This window comes from Bombus pyrosoma, linkage group LG3, assembly GCF_014825855.1.
Source record: "Bombus pyrosoma isolate SC7728 linkage group LG3, ASM1482585v1, whole genome shotgun sequence".
NCBI classification, from domain to species: domain Eukaryota; kingdom Metazoa; phylum Arthropoda; class Insecta; order Hymenoptera; family Apidae; genus Bombus; species Bombus pyrosoma.
The window spans coordinates 1,363,486-1,388,802 of NC_057772.1; the positions used below are offsets into that span (position 1 = coordinate 1,363,486).

The 25,317-nt window shown below is 45.6% G+C and overlaps 4 protein-coding genes across 9 annotated transcripts; 2 read left to right on the forward strand and 2 right to left on the reverse strand.

Annotated features, from left to right (window-relative positions):
* Positions 1 to 8,063: 8,063 nt before the first annotated feature.
* Positions 8,064 to 14,313, forward strand: LOC122566336 (zinc finger protein GLIS1-like). 2 transcript variants are annotated; one of them, XM_043723444.1, is made up of 3 exons: positions 8,064 to 9,835; positions 11,779 to 11,922; positions 12,004 to 14,313. In XM_043723444.1, exons 1-3 carry the CDS (start codon positions 9,453 to 9,455, stop codon positions 13,262 to 13,264), a joined length of 1,788 nt encoding a protein of 595 aa, XP_043579379.1. In that variant the 5' UTR covers positions 8,064 to 9,452; the 3' UTR covers positions 13,265 to 14,313. The 2 variants fall into 2 exon arrangements, with proteins under 2 accessions (XP_043579379.1, XP_043579380.1); XM_043723445.1 differs by lacking the exon at positions 8,064 to 9,835 and adding an exon at positions 9,976 to 10,661.
* Positions 14,301 to 18,387, reverse strand: LOC122566335 (nuclear pore complex protein Nup54-like). 2 transcript variants are annotated; one of them, XM_043723443.1, is made up of 5 exons: positions 18,158 to 18,387; positions 16,233 to 16,736; positions 15,256 to 16,163; positions 14,955 to 15,182; positions 14,301 to 14,879 (listed from the first exon to the last, which is right to left on the reverse strand). In XM_043723443.1, exons 1-5 carry the CDS (start codon positions 18,255 to 18,257, stop codon positions 14,757 to 14,759), a joined length of 1,863 nt encoding a protein of 620 aa, XP_043579378.1. In that variant the 5' UTR covers positions 18,258 to 18,387; the 3' UTR covers positions 14,301 to 14,756. The 2 variants fall into 2 exon arrangements, with proteins under 2 accessions (XP_043579378.1, XP_043579377.1); XM_043723442.1 differs by having other exon boundaries at positions 16,233 to 16,739.
* On the forward strand, positions 16,748 to 17,851 carry LOC122566337. Its single transcript, XM_043723446.1, has 3 exons — positions 16,748 to 17,151; positions 17,214 to 17,360; positions 17,445 to 17,851. The coding sequence occupies exons 1-3, from the start codon at positions 17,125 to 17,127 to the stop codon at positions 17,832 to 17,834; spliced, it is 564 nt and encodes a 187-aa protein (XP_043579381.1). The 5' UTR covers positions 16,748 to 17,124; the 3' UTR covers positions 17,835 to 17,851.
* A 141-nt stretch (positions 18,388 to 18,528) lies between the features above and the next one.
* Positions 18,529 to 25,212, reverse strand: LOC122566334 (gamma-aminobutyric acid type B receptor subunit 1). 4 transcript variants are annotated; one of them, XM_043723441.1, is made up of 12 exons: positions 24,555 to 25,212; positions 24,385 to 24,483; positions 24,160 to 24,294; positions 23,919 to 24,089; positions 23,340 to 23,838; positions 23,123 to 23,250; positions 22,742 to 23,034; positions 22,426 to 22,669; positions 21,981 to 22,224; positions 21,517 to 21,911; positions 21,295 to 21,433; positions 18,533 to 21,231 (listed from the first exon to the last, which is right to left on the reverse strand). In XM_043723441.1, the coding sequence occupies exons 1-12, from the start codon at positions 24,687 to 24,689 to the stop codon at positions 21,218 to 21,220; spliced, it is 2,496 nt and encodes an 831-aa protein (XP_043579376.1). In that variant the 5' UTR covers positions 24,690 to 25,212; the 3' UTR covers positions 18,533 to 21,217. The 4 variants fall into 4 exon arrangements, with proteins under 4 accessions (XP_043579374.1, XP_043579376.1, XP_043579373.1 ...); XM_043723440.1 differs by having other exon boundaries at positions 18,535 to 19,735; XM_043723439.1 differs by having other exon boundaries at positions 18,529 to 21,433; positions 21,981 to 22,188.
* Between the last annotated feature and the right edge of the window lie 105 nt (positions 25,213 to 25,317).

The window sequence follows — 25,317 nt, forward strand, 5'->3', positions numbered from 1 at the left end:
CTCGTCGCGTATGGTAGAGATCGAAGGTCCGAGGGATTCTCAGAAACGTCCGATCGACCGTATTCGAGAACCGATAAATTCTCCCTCCTCGGGACTCGGATTTTTGTTCGCCGCTGATCTCCATAGGTCTAGGATGCTTGTTGGCGGAAAAATTGGTGAAACGACGAGAAGGAATCTCTGTAAGGCAAAAAGCCGAATGAGCGAACAGGGGAAAGTTGGCAAATATTTTCCTTCCTATCCGGTGCGCGCGTACTTGCATTCCTTCCAGAAATCGAGAAACGCGCGAAGGACGTTTGGATGTTCGGAACCGGCACGGCCCACGGGGAGGGGCCCACGAAACGTGTTTGAGGAAAGTAAAATCTTTGCCTGTTTATTTTTGACCTCGTGAACCATCCAAGGGGTCCCGTCAGGTTCTCGGACAAGGTAAAACTCACGGTCTCCCCTGGATCGTTCAACGACGATCACGACGTTCACCACGTTCAACGACGAAGAAAATACTCTGAAATGGCCGTACGCGTTTCTAGTTGAACGATCCTCGACAATTTCTATCTTTTCATCGGGTAACTCTCTCTGTACCGGTGTAACTTTGAACATTTAAACGCCGAGAGGCTAAACAGCGAAGAAGAAAACAACATATCGTAGCCGAGGCAGCGGCAAACCGTTAACCGATCGCATCGTTACGACGCTGGAGGAGCTTTACAACTTCCTAGTGTGGTGCGGCGGGGGTAGAGTCGCTATCGTGGCGAATGAAACACGCGATGAAGATGTCATCGGGGTCACGGATAAAGGGCAACGGAAGTTTAAGCGACACTGTGTAGTCTCGACGGGGGTCTGCCGGTGACTCGTCGTCTCTGGACCTTAAGCCGTCGTTGTTGACTCGGACGAACGAACAACCGATAGAAACGGACAGAGAGAAAGACAGAGAAGCTAAAGCCCTGTTCGCTCGGCGCCAGGGGCCTATTAAAAATGATGCTTAAAGAACGAATTATGGAAATGAGCCGTTATACCAGCTCTGGGTTCCCATATTACCGACGACTTAGTCCGCTCGCGTTGAAATTACAGGTTGCGCTCGTCTCCCTCGTACTTCCCCCTCCTGTTCTAAGTCGGGAACAGGCCGATCCCCTCGGGGAGGAATACATTACGTTGATTTTCGGAATTGAAGATTAAAACCTCCCGCCGCGGGGGCTTCTTCTCGATCTTCTTCCTGCCTCGGCGAGTGGAACCACCTATCTCGCGCGCTCTCTCTCTCTCTCTCTCTCTCTCTCTTCACGTGATCTAAACGATCTTCGCTCGTCTTGTTGGTCGTTGAATTCGATGCCCTCGGACTAGCAACTTCGTAACCCGGCCGCTGTTCGCGTCGTTCCCGCAACTTCGACGCATCCATCTTCTTCGCCTCTTCGTAATTGGGTTTATCGAACGAGATCGCGCGTCGCGCGCCCATCGCTCTTCGTATTCGTCGCGTGAAGCACAGCGAAGTTTTCGACGAGTCTCTCATCGGTGTTCGTACGAGCAGAGATACACGGCTCGGGATAACGGTCGAGAGCAGACGATCGACAACGCGATTCGGTTCACGCGCGATATTATAACGCAGAATCGGTGTATCGCGCGTGAGAAATTCTAACGGTCGAGAGCGTTGTTCGCGGCTCGCGATTTCTCGCCGTCTTCCAATAATCCGAGATCTGGAAAGGTCAACGAGATCTTCGAGAAGCTCGAAGGGAGAGCGGGTTGATCGAGAGATGGGTGAGACGAACGCGTAAAGCGAGAAGCTTTCGTTCGGGCCGAACGTTCTCGTATTCGCTTCTTCGAGTAAAGTTCAACGCGTCCGATCGAACTCGACGTCGATTTATTTACGTTGGCGTCTAGACTGGAATTCGATCGAGGTTCAGCCGGCTCCCGTTCAGCCTGTTATCGCGTGCTCCATCATCTCGAACCGACTTACAAACATCCTTATAGAAAAATAAAGCGTTATCTCGCGATCGTCCCAGTAGCGGCGCGATACATAGCCGTTCGTTGCTGCGTTTAAAGAGGGCGATAAGATAGATGCAATCGCGTTATTGTTGTGAAGTCGTCGGGTGTGAACTGGAAAGCGTCAACGCATCGTGAAGGGAAACATTGATAACGCGGATAAGAAGCTGCGATCGTAGCCTAGTCATCGATGTTAACGAGCCTCTAAAGACAGGTGTTGCAAAATCGAAAGCAAACAAAGTGTGTGTAACGCGAAACGTAGGAAAGCTAGTAGAAGAAGAAGAAGAAGCAGCAGCAGCTTGCGAAAGGAAGCGCAGCGGGCGAGTGTCGCGATCGACGGCGCCGTGTTCCTTATAAAGCGGTCACGTGACCGCACAGGCTCGACGAATCAGCAGACGGTAGCGCCGTCGCCGGGAAGGGAACGGGAGGAACGCGAAGCGGGACCACGAAGAAGAGGAGAAAGAAGAATAAGAAGAAGAGACAGCCGCGGAGGAGCGAAGGGCTGGGAATGGGTGGGGAGTGAAGGGAGGAGAGGAAAAGAGAGAAGAAACGAAAGTTCGCTTCTTTCTCGGTAGCAAGGTTCGAGTCGGCAGAGAGGTAGAGGACCCCCGGCGTGCTCTCCCGCTGTGACCGGTAGCTATCCTCTGTCCCGTTCGTAATACCTATGGAGAAGGTGTGTGCGTGCATCGTGATCCAGAGACGTGTGCACACGTACACGGTACACGGTGGTTCGACGCGACTCGGTGTGCGCGATCGAGGACGCTCGTGACGCCTGGAAAAGGACCGGAGGCGCACGCCATACCGATATTAATATTCCATCCTGAAACGTGATAAATCACCAAAGGATACGTCGTTCATCCCCAGCGGCGTCCTCGTCGCCCATCTCGTGTTACCCCGCAAGGTCACCGCGGTTCGACTCTCCCGGCCGTGATTCCGTGGATTCCGTGCGAGTGACGCGATCCTCGAGACGGGTTCAACCGAACGATCGCTCCAGAGACGACAATTATTCTAATTGGTTCGGCTACCTGGCTGAGACGGCCGGCAACACGCCTTCCCTCTTCTTGCGTTCGAGAAAAGCTAGGGAATAATCCGAGCTGTTAGAGACGGTTGGAGGGTCCGTGCTCGGCATTCAGACGAAATCGTTCGACGATGGCTAGGGTTCCTCGAGTTTGCTTAATAAGTAGACGGATCCGGTGGTTGAACTCGAATTAGTCCAAACTGCGTTCCGTGAGACAAAGCTGGTCGTCGACGGTCGTAAGCCGACAGCCCGACGTTGGTCACTTCGCTGAGAGTTGTGGGAAAGAAACGGGGAAACGGTTCGGCTAGGAAGCACTCGTAGGCGAAATTTGCCGGGAATGAGATCGATCGAACGGGGATCGAAGTAGCGTGGAGAGTCATCGAAGGTAGTAACCGCGGGGGTTTCACGGAATACATCGGCGTTGGCCGTCGCGAAAGACGAGAGGCCACGACCGTCTTCCCTCGACGGCCGTGCTTCTCTCACGGCACTCGAGGCTCGCGTCGGTATCGGTTGCCGGCGAGGCAGCGAGAGGAAAAAAGAGCAGAACCACGATCGTTCCGACCCCCAACAGCGCGATCGAATAAAAATGTGCGCCGACGACGTCTACGTTAGACGACGCGGTACCGCGATCGAACCACGGGAATTTCAACCCCCGCTGCGCCACCGACTGCGACCCTCTACCGTCCTCGCGAGCTCCGATACCCTGCACCCTCTCTGTTCACAGGGTATTTCTGTAGAGCGGCAGCCACACGCAAAGTGCCACGCGTTCTATATATGCGTTTCGTTGCTTTGGTGCGAGTTAAAACGCCGCAAACACACGGGTGCCGTGTAAATTCTTGCTTGGAGGTCCGTGAACCGCCGCGTCCTTCTCTCCTACCTTCGACCCAACTCCCAACAGACGACGACGGATCTTTAAACTAGCCGATGAATCGTGTTTCCACGGTAATCCCCTTGCTGCTCGAGGAAAGCTATAATTCGTGTGCTAGGCCTTGGATACCGATCCGGTGCCCATGTCCATTAGTAAATAAAAGACAAGACCGCGTCGAGCTACCGAAAACGATTCTCTCGTTGGCGAGCCGGGGGGATCTCGGAAATTCCCTCTGGGCCTGTGGAAGATGTTTCGCCGGTGGAATACCGAAATCAAATCTAAATGAAAGATCGGAGAGGCTGACGGTGGGGGCAGAGGATGGAGAAACCTCTTTCGGCGTTCCATGGACGCGTAAGCTGCGCGACAAGGAGGTACGCAGAGCGTAGAGAGAAAAAAGAAGAGAGCAGGAGAACGAAGGAGAGGTGGAAGGATCAAGGGAAAGGGCTATCTCCGGCGGATCTCAATCTAAAAACTCCCAACATATTTTCTCGAGTTTAGAGCCGGGTCCGGATCTCATTGGTCCCGCTGGAATCTCCGTCTTTGGCTGTCCGTCTTTCTCCTTCAACCTTTTCATCCTTTCCCTTCCTTTTCTCCGTCTCTTCTACCTGTTCGCCGCGTTCTTCGAGATCAAAGCTCGCCGACGCCGGCAGTTCGGTCCGTGGGGTGTCATGCGAGACGAGGGGTGGCAATCCATCCGGTGCAAGGGACGAGAGAAAGCTGTTGGTACCGTATTCGTTAATATCCTTGCGTAGGGCCGCTGGGGGTATCTAAGGCCGGGAGCCGGTATCACGGTTCCACGCAGCGATTCACGATGCCGAATCGTCGAAATCGCCCCTTGGAAATTTTCGTTTTCCCGCCTTTCACACGATACGATCCATCGATGGTGTACCACCGTCTATCTGCTATACGTTTTATGTACGGCTACTCGTGGTCATCGATGATAAATTTATTCATCGAACTTTGCGTATCCTCCGGATATCCGAGATCTCAGATTTACCGATAAACCCTTCTAAACGGATTGATAACGCTACCTACTCTGCCAACATCGCGCGCTAGCACACCGTCCGTATACGGTTTCGTCGTCGATGTGGAACGGACGTCGCGACTCTTCAACTTGTATATCTGTACACGTCGATCGAATTGTCACGGAAAAATGAAAAGCGACGTGCCGAAAATTTATAAGATACTATCGGATGGAAGACGAGACACCAGGTATATACCGGACGTTGATCATCCTCGAGTTAAGATCGACGGACAATGGCAGCCCGCGCTCCTCGGGAAATCCTTAATTTTTTTCTTCCTTTTAACGTCTATCTTCCGTCTGGCATCTGCCGTGTCGCCATCAGGATGTCGCTCGCGCCACCACTCTTTGTCCCCTTATTACGTCCAACCCCCTAATGCCTTCTTGATCGTTTCTTAATCTCTCCACGAGCGTAGTTTCTCTCATCCATGCGTACAATGTGTACGATATGGCTTCTTGCGACGTAACGCAAGTTGGACGGTGAACGATACGTGGAACGAAGCGAGCACGTGATGCCGAAGGGGGGGGGGGGAAAGAAGAAGAATTTTTTCGAGTCGCTCGTGTGCCGCAACTATCGGTGATATCACAGCGTGATAACGACGCGGAACGACATCCTGCTTGTACTATGTCAAAATTCGTATCTTACCATGAGCAATACCGGAGAGCCACCACCCGCGGTGTTCTTATCTAACGAGCAGCGAGATGTGCCACTTCTCACGTAGATAGCTTTTCCCCTCTTACGAAGGTTGTGAGCATCGGTTCTTCGACAATCTCGAGTAGCCCGCTGGCACGATCGATCATCCAGAAAAATCCGATAAACGTAACGTTAAAGAAATGCAAACAACACGGCGATATAAAAAATGCATCGCCATTCTTTGTCTGGATTACCCCGTGTTATTTAACGGGTAAATCTATCGAAATAGAATGTTTTCGTCGCGATACAGATACAGATAAGAAAGAAGAAAAGATGGTATAACGAAAGTTTGCCTTAAAAACCGGTTGAGAACCACTGCCGCTGATAGCAACAGGTGGATCTTGATCTTGACTCTGGTGCTTGTTTACCAACGCGCACGAGACCAATTCTGACCCGCGATTCCAGATTAGATTGCCGTTCGATTAGCATCCTGACGAAGAAACGTCCATCGTCTCGCGTCGATAAATTACTGCGTGAAGGCCGCAGACCGTTCGATCCGAAATTGGCAAACAGGCAGTTGCACGCGAAAATCCAAAATTTTCCCTGCAACAAAGGAAACGTGGTAAAATTAATCGAAGAATCGTCTCCGGAGAACGCTGTGAAGGGTGTCGAAAATTTTCTCATGGAGCGTAAAGCTCGCCCGCTTTTGAAGGGTCACAAATCTCGCCTAGTTTCCCTGGTTTTGTTCGCGAAAGATCGAACCGTGGGGAATGAGCGAACAGCGACGTTCGATTTTTCATTTCGCAAAGAATGGTCCATTTATCGTAACGTTCAGGGTCGGTTGGCGCGCATCTGCTGCGGAAACGTCGCTTTCCACTCGAAGATAGTTTCGTAAGCAATTCTTGTTTGCTCGTTCGAAAGCAAAAGCCAGATGATTCTCGTAATCGTAACCTTGACACACTATAGTTTATCGATATTTCCATTGACATTTCTAAGATATTTTCGGTAACGTTGAGAATCGTCGTAGATACGATCCGAGTCGGTTAAGTCTGTAATACGAGAGATACGCGATCACTCGACCCATGATCGAACCCACGATGATTATTGACGGCTCGTTGATCTTTTCAGTCGCACGCAAGGTTGTTTGCGCGCGATGATCGAACGCTAGAGGATCGGAATAAATTCAAGGTCGGTCCATCAACGGAAACGGGCTCGAATCGATCGTCTCGACCGGTCCGAATGCACCCACGGACATATTCCAGCTACGAACAGCTGCCCTTTACTCGCATCGAACGCGATTAGTTTCGTGTAATCTGTTCGATACCACGAATCCGGCAGCGCTTGCGAGACGACTAGCCGCCGCGATTGGTGGTCCGTGACGAGAACACTTGCGTAACTCGAAATTTTTTCTTCGTTAAGATAGCCCGAGACTCGACGTCAGACGTTTACTGCGACGCACCTCGCTGCTTGTTCCACTGAAAAACTTCGTAGAGGGGGTCCTGGCTTTATTTGCCCGTCGCTAATCCGTGTCAAATTCCTTCCTTCTTCTTCCTTGAAATCGTCGCGATTCCAACGTACTCGACGCGTTTTATTTCGCAAGTTCTTTCGATAGAACCGGCCACGTGACGATCGGTTCACGATCCCTCTGTTCTAACTTTTATCGACGCAATTCTCCGTTCAGGAATCGGCTGGCTGGTCCCCGATTATATCGTCGATCGAATCGCGATCGCGACTAATTGTTTCGATCACGATCGTTAACATCGTTACGATACGATTAGGGAAAACACGCGTTCGCGCATAGTGGCGACGAGACCTTGGTCCGACGAAGGATTTTGAAACGTTAGCGCGAGGGGGGCCACCCACGGTGCGACCACGTGCTACTCGCGATGCTGAAATTTTGACTTGTGGGAGGGAATTACTCGAGTCGAGGTCTATTGACTCAGCTTGCGAGCGCCCATTCGCGGCAACGCGTTAATGCGAGTCGCGATAACGTCGCGCAGGCTTCTCGGAGATACCTACGCAGAACTTTGTTCTCATCCACTTGGCGGGGAAAGAGATACTTTGAATAGGATTCACGGGTGCGAATCCTAAATGATTGTAGCACCTGTCGTCGTATTTTTCCTCGCTCAAGGCACAGAACCATCGGTTTTCGATGCAACGACTGGTTACAGATCGATTCAGAAGCCGCTACCGACGATTAAACGTGGCGTCGTTCGAATAATCCAGCTGACGTCCGACTTTTAAGAATTCCGAGTTATTTCAAGATAGCTTGACGATTCTCTACGATTCCTCGAAACTTTAGCGGTCGTACGTTGCTCGAAGACACGACAAATTAGAAGATTTTGGGAATAACGATATATTCTTTCGTTGTTGGACGTGTAAATTTAGAGAATAAAGAAGAAAAGTTACTCGACGAAATGTTCGTATAAATCGACGAACAATCATCGATCGTGCTGTAAATTCCAAATGTTGGCAAAACTGGCGCCGTTTTCATCTTCCGTAACATAACGAGTTATCCAACGTTGCTTTCGAAGATATCGGTAAGTCCACACGGTTCCGTCCACTGACGCATTGCAGTCGGTTGTTATCAACGTCGGTGTGTTGGTGCGCCCGGGCGGAGAGGCGTGGGACGTTATCGGCGACGATAGCGCGGCTATATATAAAGCGGCTGGTTCGTCGTTGACATTAGTTCCACGTTCGTTGCAGCCTTTTCGCAACAGACGGCTTCCTCTTGTTCTTCGACTGCCTTTCTTCTCCCTTCTCTGTTCTACGCTCCGCGCTCTCTGTCTATCAGTCTTTGGCTCCTAAGTTACTCGACGTGGATCATCGATACGCGTCTGCGCCAGTAGTCGACCACCGTGGTACGCGATTCATCCACGTCCCTGGGGGGTAACTCTGATCACCCGATCATCGACGCGTCACGCTGCCAACCGAAGCCGAGATCTTTGCTCCAAGATAAAGAGGGAAGTCGAGGCAGCGAGAGATCGAGCGACGAGATACGAGGAAAGAGAAACGAAAAGATGGAGGCGACGTTGTTCTAGCGTCGACAGGAACCGATCTCTGGAACGTTTGACAGACCAGCATTAGGCATCAGAGGGGGCTGTTCCGTGCGCCACGGAAGCCTCAAGTCGATTCGATCGGAGTCGCAAATCGAATCGGTGGTATCGTTCGGCGAAAGCGACGGCCTGCACGAGGAAAGGGTGCTCGCGTTTGATGAGTCTGTCACGGGCCAGCCTAGTTATGTTCTCGATCGAGTACAGCAAACAATTCCTGAGCTACCGTATACTCAAGTCGAACCGGTTCAAATACATCTGACGATACGGACTCGGACTAAGTGCGATAAAAGTGTGCGCGCTACGGCGAAAGTGTGTATGTGAGCGTACTGTGCCGTGCTCGACTTGTCGTTGGCGACGGTGTTCAGGAAACGGAATCGAAAGCGCGACCAGGTTCGAAAGAGAGCCTACGAGGATACGGCAAGACCTGGAAAGTCTTGTTCACGATTTTCATCGATGCGCCGATCGTTCCCTCTGTTCGTTACGAATTGAGGTAAACGAGACGTCACCTTCGAAACTCGTTGATAAGACGACATTTTCGAAGGCGTTTGAGGTCGCGATTCGAGGAAAGGACGATTCCGATCAACTGGTGGCACGAGTCGATCACAGCCAGATAGATATAGGCAGCCGATGAAACAAAATTACATTCCTAAAACTTACGTATTTCAACGTGTTCTTTTCCACCCTCCAAAACCATTCCAAATTCTATCAAATTGTCTACCAAAGTGAACACGATAGTTTCTCAATTTTTTCGATCCTTTCTCACCATAATTCTCGTTGATCCAGACAACGTACACGGCGATCAGGGAAATTTGCACGTTTTTCGATCAAATTGGCGAGTTGCTCGACATAACGAAATTAAAGGGAACAGATAAATACAAGAAAGAATAAACATGATCGTTTACGTTCCGGGTAGAATGCCAAGCCACGTTGGTCCGTACGGCTCTGTTCGCTATCCGGGCACGCTGCTAGGAGTGGTGCCGGGTTTTTACAGCCCGATTTCCGGTTACTCGACCAGCCCAAACCCCAGCTACTACGAGAGCCTCAGCCTGCAACAACAAGCACCGCTGGACCTTCCGGTTTGGCCACGAAGCATGCCGATCGAGGAAGAACTCGCAACTTCCCCGTCGGCTGTGATACCGGGTTTGGGAGTCTCGCCGGATGGTTTGGCAAACGGTGGACCACCTAGTCCAGCTCACAGCGACTCGGACGCCTCCAACTCCAGCTTGGAACTTGGCTCCATTCGACGTGGCGAAAACGCTCAACTAAAATGCAGGTAAATTATACATCGCTATTTCGATTCTAAAATAGTCCTAAGCTAGAGTTTCGTTACAAACTTTCAGAGACAGTTCGAAACGCTGTTCGATCGAGTAGCAAAGATATTTTGCCAACACCCAGTGTTACCGTACGCTTGTCCGCAACAGAATTTCTGTATACGCGATCGTTATCTAAATCGAACGCGGATTTTCGCTTGTGCATCGCGTTATCAGAAAAGTAGCTTGATGCGCAATTACGTTCTCTTTCCCTCGTCCTTCGCCCGAACGACTCGCTTCGCCTTTTTCACGCGAAGAACGTTTTTAGTCGACGATGGTCACCGACGATGAGTTTCTACGCGAAACGCGCGCAATTCACGCGCGACTCTCTTAAGTGACGCTAATTTATCTGTGGCGCGCGCGCGCGCGCGCGGTTACGTTCGCAGCACGCGTCCCATTCCGGTTCTAACCAGTTTCCCGTATCCGTCGCGATATCAAACGGCACTCTGCTCTTTTTCTATATCTCTCCTTCTCTTTCTTTGCTCTCCCCTTGCCGCTAGATTCCACCGAGGCTCTAAAGTTGTCTAGCAGCCTGGTTCTTCGATCGAAATTCGCGTGAATCGATCGAGGGAAACACCTTATCGCCTAAGTTTCACAAACTTGAACAAGAATCCAGCAAGCGAGAGCCACGAGTTGGAAAAGGAAGGAAAGAACAAACTATAAAAATACGTAAAGCCAGCGGGGGGGATGGCAAAATATCGGAGCGGTTATCGTATCTAAGTGATTACAATACTAGAGGAAAATGTCAAATTTCGATAACCCTGAAATGAAACGATACGCGATTACACGGTAAGGTGGCATACGCGAGCTCGATTCACGCTCTACTTCGTTCAGAAGATTTTGGCTGGCGAAACGGTGCGATCGTTTATCGCGTCAACAGCTTGTTACGTGCTCGCGCTTTGCATGTGGTAGCCTCGTGCACTCGGGAATGCCTGCTTTGTTATCACCGTGGCAATTGTGGACGATGTTGTCGTCGCATCGTTGTAACGTTGCGATGCTCGTACGCGTCACACGCCGAATCTTCCTCGTTTTCCTTGAAATTCGATAAACGCTCAATTTTCCGTGAAATCGCAGGATCGCGAACGTGAGTCTGATAAAAGCGAGAAAATTCTACCGGAGATTACGCGAGTATGTAAGAGCGGTTCCGAGGGATTAGCTGTCGTCGCCTTGATCCACACAACCTTTTACGCGAGCATATCGTTCACGGATGCGACGTCGTTCGCTGTGATAGTACCAAAGCCCATGCGTCCAGATAAACTGGTGTCAAGCGACGCCAATTGTACAACGGACGGAATTGGTATCAATTGGTCGGTTGAACGGATGTTCTTGACGTAAATCGCGCGTCGATATTTTAACCGAACGCCCGCGTCGCGTCGTTTCAATCCCGCTATTTACGTTTATGCACGTCGAGACTCTGGTTCACGTGATAGCATGCTGCTGGCGGCGCAACCTTGAGAACCAGGGAAGAACCCGAGTCGATCTCGAAGCGACTTTTCGAAGGTTTTACGGCCGTTTCTCTCGAGTTCGAAGCGTTGGGATAGGCGACGCGCGAATCGATCGAACGATCAAGATGCACGGGGCGATCCTTCCCGCGCGTGTTGGTTATATTTAGAAATTCCCGGTATATGAGCGACAGGGAGAATAAGTAATATAAATAGATCGATTGACGGGAAGAATACAAGATTCGAGATATTGGCCTTAAACGATAATCATCTTATGAACGGCACGATTGATAGGAACGATCCAGCGATCAAAGATCAATAGCCCTAAACGTTTCGCGACTATTCCCGTGCGATCGCTTAATACGTAGTTACTTACGTTCCCGATGCTGACGGACGGCACAGCGAGTCGAATTAAAATTGTACTGGCGAGACCAAAGGCTAACGCGTCTTGCTCCAATTCGCAGATGGCAAAATTGTGGTCGTTGGTTCACATCCTTGGAACAGCTGGCAGGACACGTTGCGCGACTTCATGCCGCGCCGGGACCACGTGGTCTTTTTTACTGCGGCTGGGAAGGATGCGCCAGAGGTGAACGTGGATTTAACGCCAGGTAAAACCTTCTTCTTATTATTCTAGAATTTAAAACCGATCGAGTTTCCAGTTTTACCTCGCTATTCCTTTCGTCGTCCAGGTACAAGATGCTGGTCCACGTTCGAACGCACACGAACGAGAAACCGCATCACTGTTTCCAATGCGACAAAAGCTTCAGCAGAGCGGAAAACCTGAAGATTCACGCTCGTTCTCATACCGGTGAACGCCCTTACGTCTGCCCCGTCGAAGGCTGCAACAAAGCTTACTCCAACTCCTCGGACAGGTTCAAGCACACCAGAACTCACGCCGTGGACAAGCCTTACTGCTGCAAGGTACCTGGCTGTCCCAAGAGGTACACCGATCCCTCCTCCCTGCGTAAACACGTGAAAACCTACAGACACTACGTGAATAATAACGACAAGGTGCAGGAGAAGAGTTTCGAGGAAAACAATTCGCAGGAGAAGGCGAGATTCGATACCGTAACGCCGGAGAAGCAGAGCAGCAGTACCCATTCCGAGTCGTCCGACAAGAAAGACAGCAGCATCGAGAGCAGTATATCAGGGTCTAGTCCAAAGGCCAGCAATAGCTTCGAGGAGCAAAGGAATTTCGTCGAGTGGAATAACATGTACAATCTGCAAGATCAGCGAAAGGAACAGGAGCACATCACGCCGAGGAAAACCTACGAACAAGAAGTGAAGATCTATCCGAGAATTTATGACGAGAGTTACATAATACCGGACAGAATTCAGGTGAATCCTATGTACGTATCCAACAACCCGATCATCAAGGAGAGCCCACCTCAATCGGTTCAGTCGGTCTCGCCTCAGACCAGTCCGCACCATGTCCCCGACACGTTGCCTCATATCGGAATGCAGTCGACGCCCATCAAAATCGAGGAACCCATCGAATGCCCCAGTAAGGTCAGCACGGTCGATTACAGGAACATCGAGTCGATTATCAACAGCACGCCCTGCAAAAAGGAGAACGTCGTCATTTGCGATCCAGTGAGACATTCTGTGATAAAACGAGCGGAAGACCTGAAAATGGAGGTCGAGCAAATACCGGCCAAGGAGGATATATGCAAAGACACCACCGATTGCTGTTGCCGTCACAAGTGTTGCGTGCACAGTAACGACAATATCTTGGAGAAAACGAAGATCCTGTCGGATTTAATCCTCAAGACGCAGAATCCTCTGTTCAGACACCTGTTGGGCACGGTGGATCTGCAATACGGATTACAGAATATGTGGGGCAACATCGTGGACACGAACAATACCTGCGGACAAGATCTTCGAGTTAAGAACGAGAATGTGGTAGAGATGGAGCAGGATCTTCCATTGGATTTGACAATCAATAAATAAGGAGAATTTTTCACGTCGTATTGAAGTTAGCGTTGCAACGAGTAAAATTAGTACGCTCAGAACTTCGTAGTTATATCATTCTCGCAACGAATTGATGAATTTTTTAAATTCTGGAGAAGCAGTCATCTTGAACTACCGACCGTGGCCGGGGTACGAACATCTTCGAGGCCGTCCTGGAATCGAGTGCCTTGAGTCTTCGTACTCTTCAGCGAGTCTATTTTTATAATTTAAAAATATTCTTAGGTCGTAACGTCTTATTCGATATTTTTTATAAATCCAGGGCGACTTTGAACATTGGAGATTTTGAATTTCTATTCGGGCCATGGTTTCTACTTCCGTCATTTTACATCAAATTAGTTTTTCGAGATTAGCGAGGCTGTATAAAACGTTTGAGGATCATTGCTTTTGCCTGGTTTATTCGATTCGATGATAACTAAAAACTATAAAAGTTGATTAATAGTAGAGGGAGGTAAAAAGGTTGATAAAATGTATCGGTTTGAAGGAAGGTTGTTGTTGGCGAAAAGAAAGTTGTCCGTTTTCGTTAGACTGTGAAGCCAAATATATTGTAATACGTTAATGTCTATCGAACGATGAAGTTAGTAAAAGCAGAGATAGTTTGATATCGAATGAGGTTTGCTCAATCTTAATTCGTTAATAACTCCTTTAGCAACGTAATTAGAAGAGTCTCAGATTTAGATTTACGGGTAGTTCGAACGATCGTCTAGAACGAAATCATCGTCGATACCTGTATATACATACGTTAAACCAAAAGCTAACAAACAAAATAGAGTAAAGTAAATGAGAACATGCGAGGTACGTGTTTCATAAAACTCCCAAGTAACGTTACGGTCAAGCGACCGCTGTATCATAATATGTCTGAAAGAAGTGATCCCATATGTAATGTTCAACGTCTATGTATAATATGTATATAAAGTTGTATTATGTATAAGGTATTCAAGATGTTAGACGTATGAAGGAAAGTACTGCAATGAGAAAAGCGTGTTTAACGACATTAAACTATTCAATAAAAACATTATTTATGTAAAAAATGTTTATTTTTTTTTCTTAGCACATAACAAGTTTCATCTTACCCTCGATGTCGGAAGTATTGTATAACCGCATTTCTGATAACATCAGCAAAAGAATATGAATCGCCGTCAGGCCTATAAAAAACTTCTCTCTTTTTAAATATCGCCAAAACAGGTTGTCTCGATACATTTAATACGTGGCAAATTATCATAATTGATAAACGTTATCTTCGAGCAAAATAAAATTTAACATCGCAAAGACACGTGTTTAACTCATAATAAAAAAGATCAACAGTTGCAGTTAGGAAGTAGATTCAGAATGAATATGGCACCAATTTTACGGAGGTGCGGTATCTCTGTTGTTACTTGGATTTACAATCTTATTATCGGCGATAATAATGACCATATCTCTTCAAGTATGTTGACAAAAATACGCAAGAAAATTGCGTTGCTATACATAATTCTCACGATATATTATGACTCATTAAGAGTTCAGACATGCCGTCTTTAATAATTTTCAAACTTTCTAGATCGGAGTTTATCGTTGCTATAAGTTGTGCCATGCCCTGTTGCTCCATTGTTAGATACTAATAAAAAAAAAGAAAGCATCGATTACGTATGTATTCTTCAATAACTTTTGCGTAAACATTTTCTTTACGTACCGCTTTTATGTCATCCTGTGCTATGGGGTCCATCGCATACCTTTCCTGATTTTGTGTGTCTATATGATTTCTCATTCTCAATTGAGAAAGCATTTCACTAATTCTACCTTTGAACTGCGTTGGGGCGCTAACTTGGGAATGCATAGATTCGAACCTACGTGTTAGAACTTCTTCCTCCGGTTGCAGGGACAACCCAACTTTACGTGTAATTTCTTGACGTACCAGTACCTGAAGAAATATTTAAATATATAAATAGAATGTACGCAATTTAAAATAATTACCAGAAAATACGTTTACATACCTGCAACACCCTGTGTTGTAGTTCTAACAGAGTCCTCCGATGTTCCTTTAATCTAGCTTGTATCGCCGTATGTTGTCTCTGTAATCTTTGTATTTCATCAGCCGCCATGTCTAGGAAATTTCTGTGCCTCGTTGTTTCTTCTTCTTGACACTTTAACCTGTGTTTAACTTGTTGGAAGCCGATCATTGGCACAGGTATATAAAGTTCTGGATTGGGATTGTCCAGTTGAGCCTGCTTCCATAATCGTGGATCGATCGAACAAGGCGGATTGTCCAAGTATTCCTTAAGCTGCGCGGGATCTAATTTCACTAAAGGTAACATATCTTCTACACCATTTTGCACTAATTGTTGCTTCTGCATCGGTTGCGATAAATACGCAACTAACTCGCTGGCAGGGATTTTTCTTGGAGCTCCAGTAATTCCTTTTTCAGTGATAAAAATGGTCACCTGACTTTTGTCTTCTCCGGTTGCTTTGATATTGTCTATTGTAAGCGATAAGTTAGGTTTATTTCCCAAAATATTATTCATAAAACCGATCAATTGTGCTTCGCCCTCTTTAACATCTTTTTTCTTTTTATTGAAACAAAGTACGACCAGACCGTCGTTGTTATCAGCATCGGGCATCCGACTGTACCCGATAGCTTTGAATCTACATAGTGGATTTTCTTGATTAAGCTCTATAGGTGGAGCATTCATATAATAATACGCTTTTCCAGTTCCCCATAAAGCTTGTATGAGGTTCCATCTCGCGATAATATTGTCACGTTCATCGTTATATAACTGGCAATTAAATACGGCATTGTATAACGCTTCGGATATGGTATTAGCGGGCTGTGGTTGCTGTTGTTGTTGCTGAAACTGTTGTTGATTCTGCGCTAACCCAGATCCAAACCCCGTAAATCCTGTGCCTGCATAGATAATTTAATCTGAGTAAAAAATACGTTGATAAATAAAGGAATGGTGCAGTTACCACCAACCTGTACCAAAACCGCCGAAGCCAGTGGTTGTAGTTGTTGCCGTTGGTTTTGTGCCGAAAGCACCAAAACCTGTAGATGTACCAAAAGTGGGGGCTGTACTTGTAGTACCAAATCCCCCAAAAAGGGAAGGCGCAGAGGTGGTTGTTGTAGTTCCAAATCCACTGAAACCACCGAAGCCTAAAGAGGACGTTGTAGTGGTTCCAAATGCACCGAATCCAGTGGTAGAGGCTGGTGTGCTACCAAAAGTAGAAGTGGTGCCGAATGCAGTGCCCGATGAAGCAGGTGTGCCAAACACCGGAGTAGTTCCAAAACTAGTACCAGAAGCAGCAAAAGTAGGTGCCGAGGCAAAACCACCTGTTGCTGTGTTACCAAAACCAGTTGCAGCTGGTGTACCAAAAGTGGTACCACTTCCAAATCCTCCTGTTGCTGGAGTTGAAGAGGAACCGAAGAGACTTGGTGCTGAGGTAGCTGGCGTACTAAATCCGAAAGATGGCGTTCCAAATCCTGCTAAAATGTTTGGTTTCAAATGTGAAATATTTAATAACGATACAGCATACAACTATATATAAGCGATATATATAGAAACGAGACGCTCGAGATACATAAATACGCCGGTTACGAAATAATACATATATATTATGAAGTTGTACACCATTTTCTTACTGAGAAGTTGACTTTTGTTTTTACTGATTTGAAACTGCTTCAAGTAGAAAAACTAGTATATGATAGAAATGTCTTGCACGAGATCGCAATAATAATTTGCGCTATATTCGTTCGTAAAGTTTGACTACGCGCGTTCATACGCATCGAAAAAATCGTATAATTCGTGTTCACACGATAAAAATTTATTAAAAGATCCTGAATTATAGATAATTGCATAGCAAAAAGCAATATGTCGTATGTAAATGAGCAAAATCAGGTAAGACTGTTAATAAAGCAAAAGTATAATGAAAATCTAATTCAACTAATAAAATTAAATAGGGAAGCAAATATGGACAACTTGCTAAAAAATTGTTAAAGATAGCTTCAATATCTGGTAGGAAGGTTGCACTTCGTCATGTTGGTGAACCTGTCGATTATTCTACTGAATTGTTGCACGAATTTGGTACTACAGATATAACAATTGGAGTATGTTTTAGAATTTTTTTATACATATTATTACATTCTATATTATAGCATAAATTATAACATGTTTCATTGCAATTTGCGAAGGATGTTACAGCAGATGTTATGATAACAACAATGGGTAAAATTCCAAGTGAAATGTTTTACTTGGAGGATACAGTTGCTACCGTAGTTCCACAAAGAATACAAGAAACATCTACATTTGCAAAAGCTATTGTGGCAACGCAAGAATATTATCGACCAACAGAGTCCTCCAGCCATTCGCCGGTTTTAATTGCTTTATTAACTGCTCTTTTTATAATATTGTTATTATGCTGTATTACAGCATGTATCGTAACCAAGTCGAAGAGGAGAAATAATTTCTTTGGGAAGGGAAACATGGAATGCGAGCCAGGATGTACAGGACTGAATCAGCCTCTGCTAGGAAAACTTTCAACCACTACAAATAAAACTAGCATTAGCTCTTTGAGAAATTAAACTTGCATAAAACTTGCAATAACTTTTTATCGAATAGTCACAGTCTTGAGGAATTATTAACGTGCGACGTAGAAATGTAATACAAGCTGATTATATTATGAGTAAGCATTGTGATGAAACAGCACATTGAAAAGTAGAGTGTTCTTCGAATTGATATTCCAAGAATATCTACGAAGCCAAATTTTGGAAAAACTATAAGACATATGATAGATTTCGGACCAATGGAAAATACAAAATGGTAACTTTGCTGAAAATACGTTTGAAAAGGTCACATGTAACCATAGAACGGATGAAATGTGACTTAACCTATAAACTAGACTTACCTGGTTTTACTGGTGTCGCCGTAGTGGAAGCCGTTGCACCAAAGCTAAACGCAGGAGCGGGTGTCGAAGTTGTTCCTCCGAATCCCGTACCAAATGACATTTCTCAAATTGAACTAAATTTGACGTATTACGAAAACAGTATTTACCGCGCGCGCCTTATAATTTCGTATAAACGACAATGTAACGAATATGGCGGCTGACATGCGCCGCGAATACGAATTTCCGCTTTGGTGCAGACACGATGTCACGTGATCATGCTAAATGCTGATTATTCAAATCACAATACGCGGCAGAATCATGCCCTTAAATTGTAACTAAGTTTATTTGATTTTTTAATACAATTGTATTTCATTTGTACTACATATTTTTCATAATCGCCATATGGATCTATGATGTATTAAATATACGTATTTCTTTAGAGAACCATACGTGTCGTCCTCTAATATCTCTCAAACAAAGTTCGTTCGGTTTCCTGAAAACTTTTTGAAGTTCACGATAGTAAAATTACGATGCATTCACGCGAATTAAATACTTCCGATTTTAAATTCGAAAGCACATTGTTTCGATTGTGCAACTGTAACACAGCAAAGATCCGTGAACGATCAATGGATTCGAGAGCGAACGCTTTTCCGATAAGCGCAGGGTTATCAATAACAGATACAATATGAATTTTTAACGAATTTTATAATTTAAAAACTTAAAAATAAATATATCTCCATATTCTAACGTATATATATATGATACTTTCTTTAACAGTTTGATAAGACTAGTATATGTATATCGCATAATAATATAGTAGTCAGGCGCAATTCGCGCGACAGTCAATCGAAGAAATATAGTAAAAAATACGTGGATGAGCGCAATAATGATTATACTAGAAACAATTCAACAAAAGTTCGTAAAATCTCTCTAAACGTCATGTATACGTGGAATGGTGAAATTGAAACGCAAGTACGAAAAAGTTGTGCTTCGTGGCTTGTTCAATCTACGTTATACATACACGTAAGTCGTCTTGTGTACCGATAAAATTTGAATTGCAGTCAAATCACATTATTTTCCCATTGATAACGTGAAATAGTTTCTGAACTCAAGATTTTCAAATATTTCAACGTTCGTGTTTGTAAAATTCGAACCTTTGGCATTCCGTTGAAAGAATCCTCGGACATATCCTGTTGGATACGATATCTTAAGTTTCGACTAAATCGTAACGTTAACTGAATTGCACATTTATAAATTCAAGGGGCTTTTCCAAGCCGCCTCTCTGAAGAGATCTCATTCCAACGAAATAATCTCTTCTATAGACGAGATATGCATGGCGAAATAACTCATCGGCGATGCAACGATTGAATTGAATTTTTATCGCTACAAACACGATCTCCGGTTTGTTTCCGATCACAAAATAAATACACGCAGTTCCGCTGGAATTACGCATGTGTACATTTAACACTAGTTTCAGAAGAGAAAGAGAAATAGAGCGTTTTGTCGTGAGCTTTTAGCCCGTTCGTACGTTCGTTTGCTCGTATTGCTTTTGTCATCCTAATCGACGGGGCTCTTGTGTTCAGCCAACCTGGTCCGTTTCTAAAAAGAAGAATTCAAAAACGATAATCCCTCAGATATCATACGGGGTAAACGTAGAAAGTTTCTTTGCCCATTCATAAATAATTAATATTTGATCAGACTCAAGCATCCGAGCACCTTTACATTTAGATCAGTCATCAGAGGGTGCAATCTGAAAGATTAAGCGTTAACTGGGCATAAAGCACGTCGATCCACCTCATCAAGACTCCCAAATTATTTATGAATGGCGCAATGTTTGAATTGGCGTTTAAATCTCGTTAGCACGTTCACTGTTTTACGTGTGTACCTTGTTGCCCGCGATCGAACACCAATTTCGCGTACCGTGCAACGTTTCGTACAATTTGGGAGCAGACTTCATGAGGTTCGCATCGATTCGCTGTCTCGGAAACGACCAGGTTATCGTCTAACGAGATTTAACTGCAATTGTTGCAAATCATGCGTGAACTATGTAGAAAGATTTAGGCCTGCGGCAAACGAAACGTTCGCGATGCTTCTTACGTTTTGGCTAAACGGATCGCGATTCAAATTATACAATATCCAATAATTTAAGCGATCGTTTGTACCTCGTGTGGAACGTATAATATTCGCGAATAAACGAAAACGTTCCTTTCTTTTATGTTTCTCTGTTCGTTCTTGGACCCGTGTAAACGTGCGCGAAGAAATTCGGATCGTCGTGCATTGTCGCGTTTTGCACCAATACAATGCACGATAATAATGCACGGACGATTGCGTATTTTGCGTAAAGTATTAACAGGAAATATTTTACGAAGTGTTTGGTCCGTGTTACGTAATCGATTTATGCGACCAATGCGATTAGTGTAAATTTATCTAATCATGATTTAATTAAGAATTGGTTCGTTTGATAAAACTTCTCTGTACAAATATCTGTATAATAATAAAATCTCGATAATAGGTAACGAAAAAGATCGTTGTAAACGAGAACGGCGCGATAGTCGTAGGCCAACTTGCGATCTATGATACCTAACAATATCTCGCGCGTATGGATTTGTTTTACACAGAGAGCTACTAATCATACTACGCATACGCACACCTATTACTTTGTTTGTTATATACATACATCCAACATTTATACGTCTAGACACCGAGTACACGACACAGAGTGCGCCGTCTCGGGAGGAGGCAGCGCATCCTACGAACTATGAACTTAGAAACAAAGCTGTCTCGAGCTAACGAGCCGCCTGTTTGTTTTTCAGAACTTTGGTGCGTAGTTTCCCTTTCCAAGTTTCACTAAAAATTGCAACGAGTGTCATACGGTGTGCGATAGTATGTAACAGTACTTTGCGAAAAAGAGATAAACAACGAGAGAATACGTCGCGTGATTCGATAGCCTCTAGAAAGAACTTAAAAGTAAACGTCGTCGTAAGAAGAGAACAACATATGTACTTTTATCCGTTTAGGTCCCAGTTTCTTAAATTCGTTACGATCCAGCCAGAAAGGACAGAAACTTAACGCACGTCGAATCTACAAGTACGATCCTGAAAACTCAAAGTCAGAAGCAGAAGCTCGAGATGATTGAGTATAAACAGAAATACCCCCACCGATTGCGCTATCCGAAGTCCCCTCGCCGGTTACAAAATCGGCGACTATCAACGAGTCCTTCGGAACGTTTCCGGTGCCACCTTTCAGCGTGTCTCGCTCGGCCAACGTCTGTTTTAGAAGTTTGATCTTTTCTTCCTTCTGCAAAAGAATTGTCCGCTCTTCGTAACAGCCGATCGTTGACAATTCCAATCTTGAAGCCGAACAGTGAAAAGTTTCCTTACCGCGGCGATCAGTTTCTGAAGCTCGTCGTTCTCGCTAAGGAGCTTCTGATACCTTTCCTCGTCTTCCTTCGACATGCCCACGTCCGGATTGTATTTAGATTCGGCCTTGTCCTTTGGATGCCTGATCACTTCGATCACTTTAGGCACAAAGATCAGCGCCATGCTTAAGAAACAGCAGAAAATAATGGCGAGTGCAACGAAAGCGAAATTAGCATCTTGCTGGCTGGCAATCACCATCGTCACCGGCGCTGTGATCAAACAGAGAACAACCACGTTGTATATCGACATCCCGACGTATCTGGAATCATTGATCTGTTTAACTTTGATGCTCCTCGTTTCGTACGCCAAAAACAGTCCGAATACCAGAATTATTCCTTTGTAGCTGTAAACCAAACCTAAAAGAAGGACGTAGATGATAATCGTTGCTCGGTAATCAAAGATAAGTTTCGCGTTGATGAGCTTACCAAGCCAAATATTATTGTGTATGCTCTCACAATGTTCTAACTCAGGTCTGATCATTGCATCGTCATCGCCGAACGAAGACGACTCCAACGGAAAGGTTTCCATCTTTCTTTGCAAAGGATCGAATACTTGCCAGGAGATTAACAACACTATATCCACCGCTAATAGTCCGCTTACCATCGTATACAGCTTCCACGGTTGAACTTTCTTCTGTATGGACGAAACTTTTTGTTTAGCCATGAACAACTAGAAAGAATCGAGAATACGTTAAAGTCGAGGGTCATACGAGCAGGAGCTGCAAACCATGCACGGGGCGGGCACACTGCGTGACTAGAAACATTAATTAGATCGTTAATCGGTTAATCGATCGCACGTGATTACCGTGGGTGACTCTCTAAAACGATTTCAAGCAATCGAGCGCGTTGACTCGTTGTCTCCGCTACTTACTTTCGCTTGATCGGCTTTCGTCTTTGTCGTGAGTCTGTGGACCCGCCACACTTTGCTAAACATCGCGCCGAACGCCAGAGTAAACCCCGTAGATAACATCCAGGATCTAGCCTGGCAGATAGCTGGATATTCCCACGGTGCGACGAATCTACCATCGATTCCCAAAAGAAACACCGACACCAGACACGCTATCACTCCAACAAGCATTATTGTATTGCACACAGGATGTGACGACATTATAACCCTAGAAAGGGGGATGCCGGTGTTCTCAAATATTTCGGGAAGAAATAAATAAATATGAAACGAGCGGATGTACCTTCTGTGCCTGTTCCATATATTAAAAATGATTAATGCCAGCGCTATTATGATTCCCACCGAGGATATGGTTCCCATGCAAATAAACAAAGGCAACGAGACTGTCCTTAGAACGGTCCTTACGATGGTCCTGTCCTGAGGTATTTTACCACCGATCCACCTTTCCATATTCCTCCAAGTCAGATTGTCGCTTTGCGTATCGTAATATCCCAACTTGACGTACTTTCCATCGACCACTTGCTCGATTTGGGTCAATGCGATTCTGTCACCTTGCGAACTAAATGCAACGTATCCCTATAGCACATACAGGATCGATTAAAGATCGGCCTCTTATTAAAGATAAAGCCTTCGTTTTATTTCTAGTTCTAGCCGAGTCACGTACAGATACCCCTAGAAACTGAGTGGAGTTGATCGCCGAGTAAATTTCGTCTGCTATCTCCTTGTTGGTGTAGGTGAAGTTCTTTAGGCTCTTCCCTTGCTTACTCAGCTTCTCCATTGTTTTATTGAAAGCTGTGGTTCAAATATGAAGAATACAAAACTGTGGTAAAAATTCAACTCCTCTATGACCGATACTTTTACGTAGCAATTCGAATTCATACCTAACGCCACCGACCAAACCGCGTCGTAAGCGAGGGGCGCCTCTTGATATCCTTCGGGGTAGTGATTGTTATCGATGTCGAAGCTGCTTTCTTTCAGCACTTTGTTTAATCTCTGTCTAAAATCCTCGGAAGTCATCCCGCTGATTGTCGTGTCGTTATTTTGATTCCACATGAGAGCCTCGGTGGTCAAGTGTCCTTCAGCCGCGCGCCTCATTTGTTCTATCGTGCACGTGATTCCCTCCGTGTCCAAGTTCTTCTCGAACCAATTATCCTCGTACCAACCGATGAAGAACCACACGTAACTTTTGCCATAGAGATTCTGATGATACAATTCGCAGAGAACTCTTCTCGCGGCCACCACGTAAAACAAACCGACGATGATTCTGGCATCTTGGCGACGCAGATTTCTCACCGCGTCCGACGGGTCGGACAGGAAGCTCTGACGCGTAACTATTTCTATTCCTGCTTCCTTGCAACGTGCCTCTAAATCTTCCACGGTCTATAAGCATAGGGGAAAACAGGACGATAAATTACCATGTTTGAAAATTTGAACGGATTTGTGCGAGAGTGAGATGTTACAGATATGAACACTTCTTCGGCTTGCTGCAAGATTGCCACTCGAGACCAGCCAAATTTTTGCAACAGTTTAATTCTCGTGGGATTGTGCACCGTGGCTGACGGGTGTGTCCTGAAAAGCGTCGGGAACCGATTTCGATCCGACAACGCAGGAGACGATGCACCGTAACACAACTAAAGACGACACAAGTCAGTTTTCTTTTCGTGTCTGTCTATTCAAATAACAAATGTTATCGACACTCACCACTACCAGGTTCCACATCTTCGCTGCTTCAGCGACGGTCGTACATACCGTACTACATCCGGCTAACAACATTAATTTGTGTGGTTTATAGTATAATAAATTGTACATCACCGAGGCACCGAGTCCTGGCTCGCACTGAAACAACCATATGATCAATTAACGAAGTTCCTCCATCGTGATCTCCCTACGATGCTTTTCAAACTTCTCGACAAACATTTTGTATACCTCGCTATCGTTCGAGTGAAGCTTCAGTATGAATCCAGGTAACAAATTTTTTTCACGGTTAACATCCTCTAGAGCCAAGTTCACTGCTGGCATGCAAGCCTGTTGAACGAGGTATACGTTAACTGATGCAACTTTAGTACATTTAAGAAAGAATAAAAATTAATACTCGCCTGGCCACCCTGCCATCCACCCTTTCCTCGTATGGGAAAAATACCACCGATATGCAACACATTGTCGGCGTCGTCGGGAGGTAACGAACCACCGATCCCTGCCGTCAATGTTAAAAATATAACAAGCCCTATCATCGCGTCGTTTGCCAGATTTTGTCATTTATTCGATTGAGCAAGCTTAAACCTTCTATACTTTCTGTTTGCCCTACGACACACCCCAACAGCACGATGCCGAGTATCGTACTTTCTTTACACGAATCACAGCCATCGTCGTTGACCGTTGATCGTTTTCGAACGAGAATCACTAATCCGTGGAACGATGATTTTACCACCGTTCGAGATTTTGCGAACGGAGAGCGATGCACTGTAGGGAATGTTCCGATATTCTCGGTGTCCCTAACGAAACGCGACGTACGCGGCATTAAAATCGTGTGTTCGCGTTCTCCATCGCGTTCGCCCGGTCTCGACGCTCCTCCCTGCGCGATACGCCGTGAAATTTCGCGTGCGAATGAATTTACCGAAGACGGAGAGTTCGCGTGAGCTTTCTATTGATTTCATCCCGGCTTTCAAGGATCGTAGTGGGGATAGGGTGGCTCTGTGCCCTAGGTTTCTTCTAGAAGATCAATATATAAACGATTAGACCTTACGGTTCACTCGTGACCGAAGGTCACGTTGAAAATCGAATTTTCAGATTTCCCGTGCTTTTAAAAGAGACGAGCGATCGCCCGTTACCGAGATGATTACGAGAGATTTCGAATCGAGG